Source organism: Gastrolobium bilobum, unplaced genomic scaffold (genome assembly GCF_033153095.1).
Source record: "Gastrolobium bilobum isolate Gb01-03AN ecotype WA unplaced genomic scaffold, APGP_CSIRO_Gbil_v1 utg1221, whole genome shotgun sequence".
In the NCBI taxonomy this organism is placed as follows: Eukaryota; Viridiplantae; Streptophyta; class Magnoliopsida; order Fabales; family Fabaceae; genus Gastrolobium; species Gastrolobium bilobum.
The window spans coordinates 1,980,781-2,000,905 of NW_026897257.1; the positions used below are offsets into that span (position 1 = coordinate 1,980,781).

A 20,125-nucleotide genomic window follows, 5' to 3' on the forward strand; every position below is an offset into this window, starting at 1 on the left:
ATAGAATTTAGACAAAATATTTTTTCTGTCAAAATTTCTTATCGAAATATTTTTGTCAAAAAATTTTACGAATTTTTTTTTCAAAAATGTGTTCCGTTGAAAATTTAGATGGGTATATTCTTTATCAAAAAACTTGACGAAAATATTTAATCGAAAATTTTCGATAGAAATGTGTTTCGCTAAAAATTTCGACGAATTTTTTTTTTGTCAAAAAGTGTAACGAAAATGTTTCCGTCGAAAACTTTCGCGGAAATTGGAAATCTGTAAAGAATTTTGATAAAAAAATTTTCCGTCAAAGAATTTCGATGAAAATGTGTTTCGGCGAAAGTTTTTATGAATATATTTTTTTGTGAAATATTTTGACGCAATTTAGATTCCGTAAAAAAATTTGACAAAAAAAATATTCCGTCAAATTTTTTTACCGATATGTTTTTAGTCACAAATTTTGATGAAAATATTTTTCGTCAAAAATTTTTGAGAAATTTTTTATGAAAATATTTTGCATAAAAAATTTTGACGTAATTGTTTTACGCTAAAACTTTTCTTTTAATGTAATTGTGATTTTTTTTTTCACATAATGTGTATGGGTCAAGTTTTGGGTCAGTGGGTCACTATTAAAACGAGTCAGGTCTAAAACTGACCCAAATAAAAGTGGGTCAGTAATTAAACCAGTTCAAAGAATATGGGTATTTATGGGTCGGGTCAAGGTCGGATCAAGGTCAGGACAAGTGAACCAGTTTTTTTGCACACCCCTGCTAGAGAGAGATAATTGTATAATTATAATCTTTATTAAATTAGGATTGTGCTTTTTTTTTTGCCTCCTTTCTTGTTTTTTTTTTTTTGTTCTTTATGAAAGATTGCAATATTATGCCAACACACGTTGTCAATTGAATTACTTATCTGGATGTTCATCATCTGCGTTATTAATTATTTGAGATTTTTTTTTTTTTTTTTTTTTTTGGTAACAATTATTTGAGATTTTATTATGGCTGCTTTTTGTTTGAAGTTGTTATTTCTTATCAGAAGCCGTTCGAGGTTGGACTCATTGTGATAGTACAAGCTTTTAAATATATAGTGCCTCACTGCCTTGTATTTTGATTTTATTGGTTTGCGTGAGAAGACGGGAAAGGAAAAATTACAAGATAAAGCTATGACTTCATTTTTTTTTGTCATAATATCAACACCTGGTATCAAAAATAAAATTTTCTTTTCATAATCACAACTTATATATCTTTTGTTGATTAATAGTGAATGTAATTTATTTATTGGGTTTGGTATAATTTTATATTTTATATTTTTTTTTTTGGAATGAGGGTGGTTGCTCAAATTTTTAATAGTTGATTTTTAATTCTTGTTAACAAAAAATTAGAGAACAAAGTTATTATAATGAGATAAAATTTATTGGTGTTATTTCAAATTAACAAAGGAACATAATATTTCAAACATCAGGGATATTATTGATTAAAAAGAGGGAAAGATGTTTCTGCAGTTAATGCAGATAATTTATCTGCATTTATTCCCAAAACGACGTCGTTTTGATATTGAAATCTTAAAAAATTATAAATATAAAGACTATTATAACTCTGAAATAAATTAAAATTACAAAAACACCATGATTTCCGTCTCAAAACGACATTGTATTGACTTACTGCAGATAAGTTATCTGCACCCTTAAAAAAGATATCTAAATAAATAAAATTAGTGGTATTTATAAAGTTTAGAAAATAAATAAATAAAAAATGATCGGTTTTGGCATTTAGATGCAGTAACTGCTATACGCGTGTCTTAATGCAGTACCTTGCGTTACTCATTAGCTGGAACCGGATTACCATAGAGATTGTGATGATGATTCACTTGCTCCATCATTTCCTTTCCGTTCAGTTGGTACTTGAATGTCAGAATATGGTTATATGATTCCTTTAATGGTGTTTATCTCTCCTTCCATTTATGAAAATCATGATTGAATCACTGAATGAGCAGCAGAACAGAAATAGAGTTTTAGATGTAGTAGCACGAAAAAGGAACTCCTAATAATAAGTAAGACGTACAAAGAGTATAGAGAGCACAAATAACTCATGTATTACCAATATTACTTTGGCAATCGTTGTGTAAAATAACAACTTGAAATACTTTCTTTACAATACAGAATGTGAAGTGATTAGAAGAGAACAATCAACATTCAGGTCCTAGGGGCTTGCACTTGAACAACCCTAACCTTATTATCCTCTGTAAATTTTGCACAAATCTAGTTTCCAAATAAAGGGTTTAAAGTTTAACCAAATTAGGAAAATGCAGTGGCCAGTTTGGCGTTATATGAAAATTAAAGCAAGAGACGTCAAAGGAAATTGATGCCAAACAGATAATTTTTTTTTTGAAAAGTGTCTTCTGTTGTAAAGTTGGATGTTGAGTTGCTAGTAAATGACGCGCTTCATGCATCAGTTGCACCTTGTAGTAGGTTCAATGATCATCAAATTAATTAATTCACCAAGTAGAATTTATCAGCAAACTCTTTTTTTTGGGTGAATATTTATTAGCAAATTTTAAACCTGTTTGAAACTATTACACAAGTTAACAGATCCTATCCTAGCTCAGACATGTCAATGACCTGGCAGTTCAAATCCTCCGTCTGTAAAAGATCATGCACTATATCGGGCATTCAAATTTTCTATATAAACAATCAATAAAAATAACATTACGAAAATTAGTATCAACTTATCGATATCACTGTCTCAGCGTGCATTATTAGTATGAAACACATGAGCCCATTCATTAAGAACAACGCAGATAAGTACAGTACATCCACAACACGTATATATATATCTTTGGAATAATTATTATTCAACATGTCATTTATCAAATTCGATCAGGCATCCAAAATGTAGATGCCGTATAGCATATAGCAAAAGGGAATCACAAATTGTCTGGGCATCTTCCAAGTTCCGGAAACCACAACCCAACCAAAATTGTCCAATGAAATAGCTTGACGTTGTGCAGTATGTCCCAGCAGGAAGCATCTTCTCACAGAGGACTCTTCGGGGCTGCAACTTCAAAAGGGCAGAAATTGTTTGAGTCCTTAGTTAGCCAATTAGTATCTTTGAGATAATCTAATGTCAGCCAATCACCTCGCCCCAATATCTGGCAGCAGTATTAAAACAACAATTAAGTGAGCAAGAGCAACAAAGGAGATTGATAGCAGTTAGTACTGAAAAGGGGGGCAAAACAAGATAAAAAAAAATGGTTAGATGAAGTTTGAGAATATCACGAAAAGAACAAATTGCAAATGCAGAGCCCTACAAAAAAGGAAAAGGCAAAAAAGAAAGGAAACTTTTAAAACTAAAAATTCAAAATTTTATAAAATTCATGCAACTAATGAAGCAAAAGCTACCCCACTTTCTTTAACAATCCATCTCAGTTTTGAAACACAGCATTAAAAAAATAAAATATTACCCCTTTCATTTTGGGATGATCTATCTTCCTTTTTCTCTGGAACATGCTTCTCAAAGAACTGCTGAATTGTTCTCCAGTAGTGATCACCACCTGCAACCCAAGTATCCATATGCATGCCGGTAGGAAACTCCACAAAGAGACACTGATTATTACGAGCAGCGGCCTTAGCATAAAGCATTTGCATATGGAATGGGGGGACCATCTCATCTTGCAATCCAGATAGAAAAAGGATAGGCTGCTTGATCTGCAATAAGATGGCAATAAAAAGTTGGTGCACAAACACGTGAATCCAGCCAGACATTTATAGAACGGGTAAGAAGAAAAGCAATACAATGTTCGTTTCTAGAGACAAAAGAAAGAGATTTTAGAAGTTTAAAATTAACATCCTCCTTAAAAGCTTTACAAAGGATAGAGCCCAGCGAACTATCTATATATTAATTATGAAAAAGCCAAGTCATTATGCCCAGGTGACCTAATTCTAATCTGAGGATCAGAACAATAGAAGGTAAAACTTAGTATTTCCAGCATCCCTCACCTCGCCAACAACATCAATAGTACTCCATGGAGAACGTACAAGAAAATTGAGTAATCTAGGACCTTTTGAACAGCTGCCTCCAATAAACCACTTCAGTAAAGGTAATAAAACTCCAGCCATATCCAATATAGATGTGAATGTATTCTCAAGTATCAGTGCAGCAACCTAAAATGAAAGAAAAAAAATCAAAGAAAAATGTAGATTAAAGGTGCACAAACAAACTGTTGCTGAGAATAACAAAATGGAGATGCCTATCTAAATTTCTGAATAAAAGATTAAGAGCCCGTTTGTTTGGGCTTATAAAAAAAGTAACTTTTATCTGTTTCTTATTTTAGAAGTGCTTTTTATAAAAATTAAAGCTATTTATATTTTTATAAAAATATTTAGTTTTCTAAAAAAATATTTGGCTTTTGACTTCTGCTTTTCTTGGAAGTTAAATTTTTTAGCTTCTGGAAAAAGTAGGTTTTTGGCTTTTTTTGTAACTTCTGTTTTTTTTAAAAGCAAGCATCCAAACGAACTAAGAATGAGAAGTGCTTTTTTTCTTGAAAAAAAGCAACTTTTAAAGAAAAAAAAGCTCATCCAAACGGGCTCTAAATCGGTCTCTGTTTAGACTACTCTCTCTAAAATTAATTCCAAAGTATTTCTACAATTCTACATAAAAGAAATGTCAGAAGAAGAAAGCTATCAATATGCTGAAAGGCAAAGCCTCTGCTTGAAATCTCATTTCACTAAATAAGCACCAAAGCAATAAAAGTGAGATTCCTTCATACGTCCAGAAAATAATAAAATAAATCTGGAGTTTTTTGGAAAGGAAAAAGGTTTAGTGGCCAATTTTTAAAGCACTTTGACTTTACTTAATAACAACTTTTTTGACTGTATAAAAAAACAATTAAAGTCGACCCTTTTTTATAAAAAACAAATTTGAAATTGATACTTCTCCAAAATCAGTGTCAAAAACTGGTTCCTTATAACTTGCTTTAAAGAATCTTAAATTATTCTTTAAAGAATCCCCGAGAGATTAAGGCTAGTAAGTAAAACACTTCATAATAAATATTGCATAACAATGAAAAAAAGCTAAAGGAATGGATTCCTAGATCATTTCACAACACATACTAGCAATAAATAGAAGCTTTTTGTATGTAAACTAAAAACATTTCCATACTCCTATTCAAGGAATTGATTTTATAACAGCACTTAGAAAGCACTGCCAGAATCATTGACTATACAACCATATTAGCAACATGTTTTTTTATTCAGTTTGTGTGTGTTTATCAAGGGGAAGAGCAATAAAATTGGCACACAAGAATCTAAAACAAGATTGATACAACAAGTTCAACATTATTTTCTCACATAATGCCGATAATCATGAAATCATGAAATGAGTTATGAATCTATCTATGACAAAAGAAACTTTAGTATAATGACCCAAACATTAAATTGTGGATTTAATTATGGATTAAGGAATTTATGATAAATAATGAAGAGTAATTAGATGGAAAGTCTAATTAAAATGAATTAAAGTCACCTTTGATGAAAAAGAGTAAAAATGAGAGTATTGGGGTAAAAATGCAAGTAGACAAAGTTAACTGCAAAGTGAAAGTAAATTTGTAAACATTACCATAAAAATATTGTAAATCAATGTGTAAAGTTAGAATGAAAGATAAGTGAGCGGGATAGATAAGTTTATACTCACTAGCTTAGTTTCAACTCACTTAAGTAAACAGAACACACACACTCTCCCTCATTTCTCCTCCCCCATCGACAGAACCCCTTCCCCATTACATAAGAGCTTCAAATTTTTCAAAAATCATAGATAGAGTTAGAGACCTCCAAGTCACTTGGTTCCAAAGCCAAAAGTGTGTCAAATCCTCTCCTCTTCAAAGCCAAACCATCATTTTCAAGTGGGGAGTTGTGTGGAGTGAGATACCACCCCTCTACCATTTCGTTTCTTTTAAGAAATTTGGGTGATTTGAGTGTTTTGGGAACAATGGAGCTTGGGATTTCCTTTTCCTAGTATTCTAGCATGATTTGTGGTAAGTTTCCCCAACTCCAACTTCATTTTATGGAATTTCAAGAAAGTTAGGTTTTATGATGAATAGTGCACGAAAATGTGAGGATTTTATGGATTGTGATAGTTGTTTGTGGTATATTCATGTTGTAGAGTTGATCTCAACGTTGTTTTGAGCGATTTCCACGGATTGGAATCTTCATTCGCTTGAGTTGAAGATTTGCAAATTTTTCACATTGAGGTAAGTCATGGTATGGATAGTTAGAGAGTGATTTAAATATAGTTTTCTTTGTTAAATATGCTTAGGATTGCTTCTTGACGAAAGACAAAAAAACAAAGCAGCGTTTAGCTCACTATAAAAAATCATGGTTTTTTTGGCTATATGTCAATTTCAAAAATTTAATGATATAAGTAATTGGAGGGTGATTTGTAGGTGAGTCCCTTTGTTAAACATGCTTGTGATTGGTTCCCGTAAAAGGAAAAATTATGAAATCGTCATTTAGAACACTTTGATAAATTGGACTCAAAATCAAGTGTAGGTGTCTTGTAGGTGTCTTGTATGTGTAGTATTGGAAATTGAAAGTAATAGATTAGTTATGTACTAATTGTCTTCACATCTTGGAACTAGGTTTTGACCTTGTGAGAGATCGCGATTGTGACTTTGTGAACACGAGATTTGTTGGAGGACATTGCTTATCAGATAAGCTTTCGGTCCTTGGGGTTAATCCCCCGTTTGTTCCACCAGACTCAGAGGGAGGATGGTACTTTTGTATGGTATGTTGATATGACTTGTTATATGTTGCATGTATATGTATGTATGTTTGTGTGTCACACAAGACGGTGTTTCCTTGTATAAGGCATAAGACGGTGTTTCCTTATGCATAGTATGAGACGGTGTTTCCTCATACAGTATGTAGCAAGACGGTATTTCCTTGCGTAATGCATACTTGTTATATTCTCTGGTCAGTAGGATTACATTATTGCACACATGCATTGATATACATATTCTGATGCATACATGGATTTTTATAATGTGATTATACTAGAAGTGAGCTTAGGGGTGGAGGAGCCCTCCAAGGATCCCTAGCTTACTAAGGTAATTATATTATCTCACCCCACGTTATAGGGATTACCACTTCAGGTACAGAGGTTGATGGTGCAGAGACATCGCAGGGCAGGAAGCCAGGACAGTGACATGACTTGTATATGACATGACTATTTATTTGACTGTATTGAGAGTTGCATGACATTATTTTGAGAGCATAAGAGACGTCTATGCCTTGATGAGAGTTTATGCATGCCGATAGTGCTTTATGTATAGGCCTATGTTACTTATTTAAGTGCATTTCTTTTGTTTAGTTGATGTAATTATGTAAGTAACACTATGGACATTATTTTAAGACCTGATGGTTATGTGATAGCCTAGGCCAGAAATGGCTAGGCAACATGTTTTATCTATGTTGAGTATAATTAGGATATAATTAACCGTTAATCAGGTGTAAATGAAAAGGGTGGGAAATGTCTCCAATGGTCCAAAATACAGACAAAATGTCGTCCGCTTTATTTTGGCCATGGAAGCGATAAAGTTTGCAATACGTAAGGAAAAAGAAAAAGTTAATCACATTTTCATACTAGGACTAGTCTAGGGAATTAGAAAAGAGCTTCCGCATTTAATTATTTAAGTATACTACGCTTATTATCATATGAATGTTAATTAACCGGCTGCAAACGGGACGTTACATTTAGCAAACAAATTTAGATAAATCATATGGTCTTGCTATGTGCCTTCTCTTGCGAATCTAGCTAGCTATTATCCATACATACAGCATTAAAATTCTAAAGAAACATTTATCTACTGCCTATAATCCAGGGTGATAACTGAAATCCAAAATTCAATTTTCACCAAGAACAACATAAAAGTTAAAATTCGTATTGAAAAATGCATAGTTTGCCAGGGAGTACCTTGTCGGGGTTATTTTTTGTTAGTACAGCTCCAACTGCACCCCCAAGTGATCGTCCAAATACAACTATTCTAGATGTGTCAATATCAGACCTTTGAGAAAGATGATCCAATGCAGCCTGGACGCAAGGAGGTAATAAAATGGGGAAATTTTTTGAGTAAAAAGTAAGATGACCAAAATAAGGGTATTAATCAAAAAACATACCTGAGCATCCTTAGTGATTCCATGCTGAGAAGGATAGCCATCACTTGCTCCATAACTGCATAATTGAATGATACATTAGTGCAAATTCATTCAGAAGGTGAAATGTGCATTTTAAAGGCATGAATCTGCTGACACATAGCTATAAGGAAATATTAACAATAAGGTGCAAGGCTGAAGCATACCCTCGGTAAGAAAGCATGAAAACATTGCATTGTAACCGTTGCAACATTATGCGAACCATTTCAAGGCGATGAGCAATATCTAGAAGTCAGTAGTCAAGGTCTTTAAAAGCATACCGAACCTAGTCAAGAAAAGATATATGAAATAATAATCACAACTTAACCCTAATATCTAACACCAGGATACTTCCAGCATTTTCTTGAAAAAACAAAATGGTCGGACCTGACAATGGAACATAATAAAGAAGAACTGCATTAGAACAGATCCAAATTACAGAAAAAACATGGAATACAAAAAGCGTATGTCAAATGTGCACATTTCTTAAAGGAATGATACATTAGATAGCAACCAACGAAGATTTTGCAATCTCAAAAGATGAGCCTTGATTCAACCATTTTGGTGTTTAAATCACTACTTTCCGCCTATTATTCTATTACTCTAACACCCCCCTCTCTCCTCTTTCTAACTAATCCAATTCAGGGAAAAACAATTACTATGAAGACAAAAGTCCACAAAGCAGAACAACAGTTGTGCCATTTTGGTCGAAGCATAACAAGTTCTAGAAGAAGCACCTGTCAATTGTATTAGCATCGTACTAAAGACGATTCAACATAGTGTCTCATTCAATCAGTAGCAAATAATACCCTTTTTTCCTTTTCGATCTATATTTCTCCCTTGCCATAATTTTAAGTTCAAGTTTTAAGCAAGTGGTCCTAATCTACAGCAGTGCAGTGCAGTCTGCAGTGTATGATATTGGACATGAATACGAGATCCAAATGGTGAAAAGATAAGAAAAAGTGGAAATCCAAATAGGAAATTGGATAAATCGAGAAGAAGAAGAAGTGAAAGGAAAGGGAAGGGAAGGGAGAACCTGGACAATTAGGGAAGAGCTTGATGAACCAGGCATGAAGGCGAACGCCATCGGAAGAAGTGAGCCAGATATCCTCGTAGTTAAGTCTCAGGCGAGAGGGGTTAATAGCGTAAGACTTGGTGAGGCCAGGTAACACCGGCACGTACACCAGCTTCTCCTGAAACGCCACCAGCAATGCCATCCCAGCCACCACCAAACCTCCAACTCCGTACAGCAACGCGTTCACATACGAAACCATTCTCAATATTCGATTCTTTCTTTCTGAATCTCCAATTTCAACTGTAGCACGCAGCAGCACTGCACGCACACACACACACACAGAGAGAGAGAGAGAGAAAAGAGTGCGCAGATTGGATTGGATTGGAGTTTGAAATTGGGGCCGCTTTCTATTTCTCGGGAAACACCAACACAATGGGAATACAAATTGGGTGCGACTCTGATTGGAAGGATCATATTATATTATAACCACCAAAAATTCCAAAATAACAAAAGTTGAGTCATTTTCATGTGTACACTATGGGATGTTACTCAGTTACTCTAGAAATAGTGACCAAAATGTGAGGCGAACACTCTTATTTTTTAATTTGTTACGTTTGTTACTCCGGTGTACTCCATACTTATTTTTTTTATTTTTAACTTGGTATTTGTTATCCACTAGGCATGTGACACATCAGCAAACCGAGTTCGATACATCGGGTAGCGAACTTGTTCCCGTGTCACATTAGAAAATAACATTGTTCACGTAGCATTTAGATAAAAAATTTGATGAAAAATGATATTTTTGGTCGGTGTTCCCTTACTCTGCTCCTTTCCTTCGTCTTACGCCAAACTATTACTATCTTTTTCTTCTTCTTTTTCCTTTCAAATTTCGACTTTCTGGATTATTATTTTGCGTTTTAAAATTTATTTTTAATTTATTGTAAGTACTAATCAATGATGAAGGTTTTCTCCTTTATTACATAAACGTTTGGCTTGATTAACATTCAATCGGAAATCAGATGATCTTGAAGAAAATTTAGGGTCACTTGAGTTTAATAAACAAGTTAGCTGTTTATTTTTAGCAAGATAAATCAGATTGATATTTTGTTAAACTTTTACATTTGATTTAGGTTTTGGGCGGAACTATTACTCACATGAATGTACCTTAAAAAAATCTTATTACTCACATCATGTGCGGCATTTCAAATTTTAAATCTATTTATACCTCAAGTGAATTTATTTGATCGTTCCGACGGAGACAACTTATTATGGTCTGAGATCATTATTTTTTAGATGATCCTTTAGTGTAAATGAGAGGATAAAATTAAAAAAAAAAATAATAGGGGTAAAAAAGAAAAGAAAAAATTAATGTTATAAGAAAGAACACCAAATTATTGAATACTCCTTAAACATAAAAAATATTTCACGACCTAAGCAGGTAACAAAATGAACCGTGCAATATTACTTTTAAAAAAAAATAAAAATCATGGGATGAGGGTAGTAGAGAGTACTACAAATGTTTGAAGCATATTAGAGGAGAAAAAAATATCCAGCAGATCATTCCGCTAATTGACGGTCAGCATTAGTTTCCACCTAACTTATGTTTGCATATGGTCCCAATTCAACTTTCATCAAACATATGACACCGCTAATCTTAGGTCTCATTTATGAGAAATTTCCAAAACATTATTGTAGAAAAGTGCTTAACAAATACTAGTCCATCAATATAGTCAGTTGGAAAAATCATAATAATAATTTTATAACTACCTATCCCAATATTTTTTTACCTCTTTTTCCTTATCACAGTTAATTATGATTCCCTAACATGACATAATTATATTAATTAATACATAAGAGGTTCGTGTAACGTTTTAAGGTGTAACGTATGACCATCGCAGAGCGAAAAGTTTCGTAGTGGGGGCCGGTAAAAGTAGGTTACACGATTTTTTAAGGTAATAGTTCAAAAGAGAAGTTGCCTAATCAATAATGTCACAAGCGTCAACTAAAGTTCACAGCAATACTTACACATAACCTGAAAATAACAAAGAATCGAACATACGATAATACTTTTATTTAGGGGCTTGGGAATTGGATTGGGCAAAGCGAGGACCGTCCATAGACGGATAAAAAGTTAAATTTTCAAACACAAACTTTAACGATCCAGTTCAACAGACAATGGAAGCAATAGCAACTTTAAAATACATGGCAAAAGCACTAGCAAATGTCTGAGTGCTAATGCAGAATCTCTCATAAAACAACATTTCTGTAGAACATGAAACACATACATTAAAGTGATTAAGCCAAGGATGATTTGCCCGATCGGTGAACTATTTTGCTTGGTTCCACCTCTCACCGACCAACTGGAGCACATTGCTGAATTCCACCACCAAAGGTGAGTCCCCCACTGCATTGTGATGCCCCACTCATATTTGTGGAGTTCCCCAAGAACATGTGCTCAGGCTGCCTAAAATTGACACTGTTACTGGACAAACTTGTTAGTCCAGATAAGGTTGTGATAGAAGATGCATTTTCTCCAGTTCTTGAGGGATGACTTTCCACCTCTGATGCATCTTTCTTATGATAAACGTTGACAGGGTCTGAGCCTGAATGGGCACCTGAAACAAGTTCTGAATTAGATCGCTGTAGCTGTTTGGCACTAAGAAAGCGTCCCCCGGATCCCCTAACCCTATTCAATGCATGGCGGTGCCGGGACTCATGAAGATATGGCTGCAATCAATTATACAAGGAGGGAAATCAGTGCAGTAACACCATTTCTTTTAGTCCAAAACAGATTCAGTAAAGTAGGCTGTACAACTTTGGACCACACGAGTAGGGTAAATTGGTGCAACCGATGGGTGAAACTTAATTATGAAGCATACCTTACGATTTTTGATGAGTTTGTTTTGAGCCTCAAGCTTTGCTCGTGACTGTCGCCTTCTCAGTATACCATGATATTGTTTTGCATTGACATAAATGGGCACATCTTCTGTAAGATCAAGTGGTAATGCAATTCTGGTGGATGCTAATCCCAGCATCTGGGGCAACATCTGGGGTTGATTCTAATAAAATTAAAAAAAGACAGTGACATCATATTAAATTATTCTACTAAGAAATAAAAGTGTAATAAAAATCTCAAATCACCAATACCAAGCACCATAAAGTGCATCTAAATACAAACAGTATGCATAGCAAGATGTAATTGACAAAGCTTACAATAGCCTGTGGTCCATACGCAACTAATGAACCACCAAAAAAAGGATCACCATACGGATAAGGAGCACGGACCTGGAATGGGAGGAAAAAAACCAGTCAATAACTAAAACTGCAAGCAGAAAATCCAAAGCAGCAGCTTCACATACCATTGACTGACTAAAATCAGCTTGTGAACAATTGTACATAGTATCAGGATGATTCAACAAGAAGAACGGCTTCATTTAACCTTCCACATAACCAACATTCAGATCTTGACCTGAGAGAAATGGTTTCAAGTTAGGCTGGTCTAGAAGTGAAGTAAGGCAAGGAACACCATATTCCTTTAAAAGAAAGTGTAAATGTAATGCATGACACATAATAGGAACAACAACACAGGAAAGGAACACATTTACACTTCTCAGGACAACAAACAACATGTATTAATGACGGACTGGAGAGAGGGACATAATGTTCCTAAAATAGGATATCTGTGGGACAGATCAAAGATAGAGACCAAAATAAAGAACATACTTAATCTCAAAAAAGCAATTTACCCAGAAGGATAGACTCGGTAGAGACAGAAGTATAGAGTAACCAGTTCACCACATTTTCATATTTTATTAATACCAATTACCAATGAGTACATATGAACACAAGATTTGAAGCCATGGAACTTGATGTTCCCATTTTCAATTATCAGGTACAACATCCACTAATCATTTGAATGGAGAACTTACACTACTTCAACCTAATCAAAGGCCTATGAACGTAAATTTTTACGAGACACTTATTTCCTGAAGAATTTTCTAGAATTTTTCAAGTTGGTAATCTAAGGTTCATATTTTATCCATTTAAAAACAATTTTCAAAAGGATTAATTCCCAATACATGTGGGAATTGGGATTCCCATCTCTACCATGGATTATTCACATTTCAGGGTAATTCTTCTAATCTTTAACAAACTATCCAGTTTACCCTCATTTTCTATTTTTCTTATCATCACAGCCACTACAGGTTTGGTAAGCCACTATGGCCGAATCCCTAATAAATTACTACACTGTACCATTACCGCAACTACACTATTCCTACTGCCGCTTAAATTACAGTTATCAACATTATTACCACTATGGTAGGTATTTTACAACGTATATAAGACTATATAAATATGGGTAATTCTAAATAAATAGTGTTCTAGGATGAAATATAGCTTACCATTCCTTGAGTAAAATGTATACAGTAATGCAGCCTTAATTCTCAAAAGTCAAAACCTTCAACCATACCCTACAGAACGAGCATCCTAAAATTAAACCAACAATTAAGAAGTGCTCAAAGGACATTCTTCTTTAGTGAGGCGTATATATGGAGCTAAATAATGACTCGGATATAAGGTAGTACAGAAAAAACAACTCTCAAAACCTTCAATCTCTTCCTCCAAAATTGAATTTCATATATCCTATCTCGATCTTGGAAAAAAAACACTTCAGGAAATAAAAGTTTGATATAACATCAAGCCCCAAATATAACTTTTTTTTTTATTTCCCTTTCATATGCCTTCAATCTTTGGGAATATATAGCTATATATATCTCTTAGACAAGGTACTGTATAAGAGATATAGCTACTGAAACTTGAGAGAAGGAGAGACAGGCAAATGTTATACATTGGGCAAGAGGCTATTTGTTATGTAATACCATATCAGAACCTAAATCACCCAAAGTGCCATATTTAACAAGAAACTCCAACATATTAAAAAAAAAAAAAAAAAGTATGCCAGACAAGCTGCTAAAATAAAAACCAGATCAACCCTGAGACAGTAAAAAGTTAAAACCCATCCAGAAAATGCAAACCTATTTCATATCCACAATGCCCATTACTTAAAAGAACAAGATGCTAAGCAGAACAAGAGTAACAGGAGACACGGCAACAACTCTTCCACACCACAGAACTACTTTCCAAATATTAGTAAGTAGTGACCTTAACAACATAAGCTGACCTCAAACTCCACATGCAAAAGGTAAACACTAAACTTAAACCTCACCACTAGGATCCCACCCACAAAAATTAATTCCAAAACAGTGAGGGTAGGAGGAAGCAGTGGAAAAGGTGGCTAAAGAAGACAAGATAAGGCAGAATAAGTAAGAAAGAGAAATCGGTAGAGAGAGAGAGAGAGAGCAAGAAAGAGAATACCTTTGGGATCTGACAAGGCATGAAGAAAGAAGCAAGTATTAGTAGAGCTTCTATGTTCAACTTGGGCATGTCTCCTCTCTTGAAACCCTCCCTCAGCCCACCCAATACCTCACTTGAAGTTTGGTTTTTACTCTGTTTCTCACTCTAGAATGCTCTCTCTCTCTCTCTCTCTCTCTCTGTCTTATTCTTCACCTCTTCTCTCTTTGACTTTGATGAAGGACAGAGAGAGTCCATAAATATTTTCACACAGAACCCACCAGCCACAACATCACCACCTCTCTCTCTATTTCTTTCTCTCTACCTTTTTTTTATTTTTATTTTTTTCCAATTAGCGTCATTTTCTGAGTGGCCCACGTATACCCTTCCTCAACCCTTGGGCCTTGGGCCTTTGTTTTCCTCACACAGCTCCCAGCCGCCCTTCACTATTCGATCCTTCCCCACGCGCAGATTTTCCACGTGCCATTTCAAATGGGTCCATGCGCGAAAGCCACCGCAGATCAATCTGCTTGATGCCGAACACACTCCACGCACCACTCACGCGTGTCATTCGAAACTTGAGCGGGTATTTGAAAAACCATATCCTATGTTTCTGTTTTTTTTTTTTTGGTAACATATCCTATATATGTTTCTGTTTATTTATTTGTATGATATAAGAACTATTTAAATTGGTTCTTTAAAATTTTGAAGTATGTAATTTTTAAAATTTAAAGGAAACCAGTTATATGTGTACAAAATTTGAATTGGAATTGGAATTTTTTAAATTAAAAATTTATAAAAAAAAATTATTTACATATATTATACTTTACATAATAGAATATGAACAAATTATATTAAAAATACATAAATTTGTGAATATGTATATATATATATATGTTTATATAGGATAGGATATTTTTATACTTATACGAGAATAAAAAGACTTACACCAAATTTAAATAATTAATTTATTTGTATTTAATAATTCAAATATTTAATAAATTAAAATCGCTACATATAAACATTATCAACAATGAGATTTGAAAATGTAATTTATATCAATATAAATTGACTTGATTTATATATATATATATATGTGTGTGTGAGATATTTATTACACTTACATGCAATATATTTTTTTATAATATAATAGTGTAAAAATATTCATCCTTTTAAATGACACAACTTATATTATTTTACACTCACAAAGAAATGAGACTCATACTTTTATTTTTTTGTGAACTTTCTCACTTTCTTTTTCTATCTTTCTCTCTCTTAAAATACTACAACTTCACACTTTTCTGATATAGATTAGTGATCCTAGTTTCGAAAATGACCCGCTACCTTCCATTTTCTCTATCCATGTGACATGTGGCACGCTGTCTTTAAATGTCTAATTTGCCACCGTCATTTTTTAATTCGGCTGCTCGTTGGAATCTCAGACAAAAATTGTAGACTGATCCAAAAGGTCTTTTTGGTGTTTTTATTTATTATTATTGTTTGGTTAATGATCAAAAGAAGTCTTTATCGGATGCACATGGTAATTTATTATTTTTTATATTGAAACTTGAAAGACATATGGTAATTTACTAATACATGACGTTTTAAGCTTATCTTAAAAAGGACTAATCAATGTTACATTTGTCTAATCAACTCTATCTTCATATAATTATAATGATATTTATAATTTAAATAAGCTAAAACTAAGGTTTGGTAATGTAACTTTTTCCACGCTTTCATTGCTCATTGAATTTTTAAACAAATTAATTGGAATTGGTTGAGGATAAGGTTTCGCAAAGTAAAAGAGAATCTATACTAAAGTTTCTATTCTTTAAAAAAAAACAGATTAAGTACTAAAATGTCGGTAGGATGGAAGTAAACAATTTAGACCAACAACCTACGAGCGAAATATCGAATCGTTTTATTTTTTGAGTGAGCAAAATTTTTCTTAATGCACAAGCAAAGTGGACGATCATTTTTTTTTTTTTTAAAAAGTCAATGATAAACACGAGGGTTTTGATATTTCTCATTTCATAGTTACGAAGAGAAAATTATTTTTTATAGATACATATAGATTTTATACGAGAACATAAAAAGAGAAGAGAAAAAAAAAATACAAACCCCATACTTTGACACGTATAAGAGGTAACGAGAGACATTAAACCCAAACATAAGAGAATCCAAAGATATAAACCACATATCTAAAGAAAGAGTGATGTATTAAAAATGGAAAGAGAAAACTTCAAAAAATCTCTTATAAGTTTCCTCAAAATCACTTAATCTCCTCTCCGAAATTTTTAATCATTTATCCTCTTGCTTAATTTTTTTTATCACTTACCCCCTTAATTTAAATTTTCATCCAAAATTTTGTTAACAGAGTTAATTTTTAAAAAAAATACCAAAATTAACCTTAATAAAAAAAAAGAAAAACATAATTTCTTCACCAACACAATTTTAGAAAAATTCACGGCATGTTTTCTTTAAGATAGCCTTGTTAGAATTAGTAAATATTAAAATTATTTCCTACAAATTCCATTGCTATTAAACACCGTACTCACAATTATTGATGTCGTTGTTCAAATAAAATGATTAAGGAGGCATCATTTCAGCAGGTTTAGATCTTTCCTTTTCTGTTATAAGCTTTTCTACTATTATATGAACAACAAATCTGACTTTAGGCAAATTCCCAATCTGAATCTAGGTTTATGTTCGAATTTCAGGAACCCACAAGCAATACAACTTCTAAATTCGTATTTCATGTATAAAATTAAAAACTTAATAAAATTAGTATGCCAAATTCTTTTAAGTCATTATACATGGGCTAAAAATATCAATGAGTTGATTGCAAAGAAACCAACATGATACTCAATAGAATCGTCCAATAATAACTCCCTAAGATGTAAATCATTCACAATATCAAATATTATCAAAACGAAAAAAACTTGCCACTGCTTAAAAGTAATAGTTTTAAGGGAAAACTTCAAAAAAACTCATTCATCCCCGAAATTTTTAATCATTTTATTTGAACAACGACACCAACAATTATGAGTGCGGTGTTTAATAGCAATGAGATTTGCAAGAAATAATATTAATAATTACTAATTCTAACAAGCCTACCTTAAAAAAAACATTCCGTGAGTTCGTTTAAAATTGTGTTGGTGAAGAAATTATGTTTTTTTTTATTAAGGGTAATTTTGGTATTTTTTTAAAAAAATTAACTCTGTTAACAAAATTTTGGATGAAAAATCAAATTAGAGGGGTAAGTGATAAAAAAAATTTAAGTAGGAGGTAAATGATTAAAATTTTTGGGGAGGGGGTTAAATGATTTTGAGGAAACTTGTAGGGGGATTTTTGAAGTTTTCCCAAATGGAAAACAGTGGGGTGTTCATCATCCATTCCAAACCGATTCAAACCGCGGCGACCAAACCGAAGAACCAATAATCGAATAAACCGAAAACCAAAAAAAACCCGCAAATTTTAATTAGATTGGATCGAATTTCAGATTAGTTGATGAAAACCGATCTAATCCAAACCAATCCACTATATAAATTCCCCTGTACCTACTAGGGTCTTTCCCCAATCATAGCCCAAAAATTTACAAACCTAAGACCCATTAACCATCAACTAAACCCAAGTAAAAACCTAGTCACATATTATCAACAAAATTTCATCTGTGTAGAGCTTCATATCTCATTGCCCAAAAAATTTAGATTATCGATTACTGATGTTTGTGTATTTCAATTTTATTTTTTTACAAAGCCAACATATACAATATACAAAAGATGTTATTTACACAATTCATGAAACAAATTTTAAGATTTTCAAAAAATCGAAAACCGATCCAATCTAAACCGAAAATTTTTGGATTGGATCGGATTGGATTTGAAAAAAAATTCAAACCGAATGAATAATTACATGATCAAACCGAGAGGATTGGATTGGATGATTTTTGCTTCCAAAATCGATCCAATCCAGACTGCGAAATCCCTTGAAAATAGACAAAAATGATGCAATCCTTGCCTTACTTGATCCAACAGGGGAAGTTGATTCCCGGTTAGCCTTACCGGAGAAAAAATGATATTGCTGTAGCGGAAAGGCCCGCTGTGTTTTCATTCGTGGCTAAAATTTGGAAAAGGAAAAAGAGATTTTGGGTGAATTGTGATTTTTTTTTTGTGGTACATGATATTTTTTTAAGGTTCGTTTTTTCTGCAGTTACTGCAGAAAGTCCAAACGACTTCGTTTTGGAGCGGAAATCATGGTGTTTTATAAAAAAATTTATATTTGTAATATTTTAAGATTTCAATACCAAAACGACGTCGTTTTGGAATAAATGCAGATAACTTATTTTCATTTTTTAAGGCTTTAATGTTTCTAAAGTGAATGTTATTTACATTCGTGACTAAAACGACATCTTTTTATATTGAAAAATTAAAAAATTATGATAAAAAAGACTATCATAACTCTGAAATAAATTATAATTATAAAAATACCTTGATTTGCCTCAAAACGACGTCGTTTTGGGCTCAATGTAGATAAGTTATTTACATTAACCGTAGAAAAAATAAATGATTTTTTTAATTTATCAATGTAAAGCTATCAGCGCATTTATCAATATAATTTAAAAAAAAATTGTTAAAATAATATAAATTGAAAATTATTTATCAAAATAATATAATTTAATCAAGTTTAACCACGTAAGAGCCACCAAACTTTGGCAAATAATTTTTAAATTACGGTCAAGATTATTTTATACAAATATAAATTACATTTTCAATTTTAATGTCGATCCATTTATATCTAACAATTCTAATTTTTTTAGTTAAGTAAATCGGGTAAATGCTGCGAGGGATCATAGTCAGAAGCTACAAAACTTTCTGGAAGGGCCCTAGGCCCTAGCGGTTAAGAAACCAGGACAAAAGAAGGGTTCAAAATTAAAGCAGATAGATGCCCTCAGTCTCATGAAGTGGTTTTCTCGTACACATAACAAGGGATAGCGTTTAGACAATTTGGTACTCATGTTTGTACAAGTTTGAGTTAACAAGGAATTGTTTGTGGTTCCAATTCATTTCATCCAATTTTTTTTACTTGATGATTAGTTGTTCTTGGAATTGTAGAGGAGTAAGTAAGAAAGGTTTAGCTTCCCTTGTTTGTGAGTTAGTTAGAAAGTATCAAACAAAGCTCTTGACATTGATGGAGACAAGGTCAAATGGCGAAGCAATGAGGAAAATAATTAAGACAATGGTATTTAACCAGCACTTTTACACATAAGCAATTGGGTACTATAGGGATATATATATATATATATATATTTGGATGTTATGGAATGAAGAGGAAACACACTACCAATTTAGGTGGAAATATCTTGTGGGTATAACTCATATTTCGCATGCTAACGAGAGTTCTTGTTGATAAAATCAGCAAAAAGACAACTGAGATTCTAAAAAAGCAACTGGAATCCTTACTGTACCTCCAATCCCATAAAGACTTATATTGTGATGGATCTCTGAGTTATTATAATTTTTTTTTTTTAATACTTTGGGCTTGGGTGATACTGAGTGGTGGTCTTATGAAAAAATCTAAAGTGGAGT

At 33.0% G+C, this 20,125-nt stretch overlaps 2 protein-coding genes across 5 annotated transcripts; both read right to left on the reverse strand.

Moving 5' to 3' along the window:
- Window positions 1–2,766: 2,766 nt before the first annotated feature.
- Window positions 2,767–9,618, reverse strand: LOC133305555 (alpha/beta hydrolase domain-containing protein WAV2). 3 transcript variants are annotated; one of them, XM_061505809.1, is made up of 8 exons: window positions 9,207–9,618; window positions 8,522–8,557; window positions 8,338–8,416; window positions 8,156–8,210; window positions 7,953–8,069; window positions 3,983–4,147; window positions 3,448–3,691; window positions 2,767–3,038 (listed from the first exon to the last, which is right to left on the reverse strand). In XM_061505809.1, the coding sequence occupies exons 1-8, from the start codon at window positions 9,442–9,444 to the stop codon at window positions 3,019–3,021; spliced, it is 954 nt and encodes a 317-aa protein (XP_061361793.1). In that variant the 5' UTR covers window positions 9,445–9,618; the 3' UTR covers window positions 2,767–3,018. The 3 variants fall into 3 exon arrangements, with proteins under 3 accessions (XP_061361793.1, XP_061361792.1, XP_061361794.1); XM_061505808.1 differs by having other exon boundaries at window positions 2,767–3,044; XM_061505810.1 differs by having other exon boundaries at window positions 2,767–3,135.
- A 1,787-nt stretch (window positions 9,619–11,405) lies between these two features.
- Window positions 11,406–14,776, reverse strand: LOC133305352 (nuclear transcription factor Y subunit A-3-like). Of its 2 annotated transcripts, none has more exons than XM_061505549.1 (6): window positions 14,562–14,776; window positions 13,589–13,657; window positions 12,545–12,654; window positions 12,399–12,470; window positions 12,065–12,232; window positions 11,406–11,912 (listed from the first exon to the last, which is right to left on the reverse strand). In XM_061505549.1, the coding sequence occupies exons 3-6, from the start codon at window positions 12,617–12,619 to the stop codon at window positions 11,535–11,537; spliced, it is 693 nt and encodes a 230-aa protein (XP_061361533.1). In that variant the 5' UTR covers window positions 12,620–12,654; window positions 13,589–13,657; window positions 14,562–14,776; the 3' UTR covers window positions 11,406–11,534. The 2 variants fall into 2 exon arrangements, with proteins under 2 accessions (XP_061361533.1, XP_061361532.1); XM_061505548.1 differs by having other exon boundaries at window positions 12,065–12,244; window positions 14,562–14,775.
- Window positions 14,777–20,125: the final 5,349 nt, after the last annotated feature.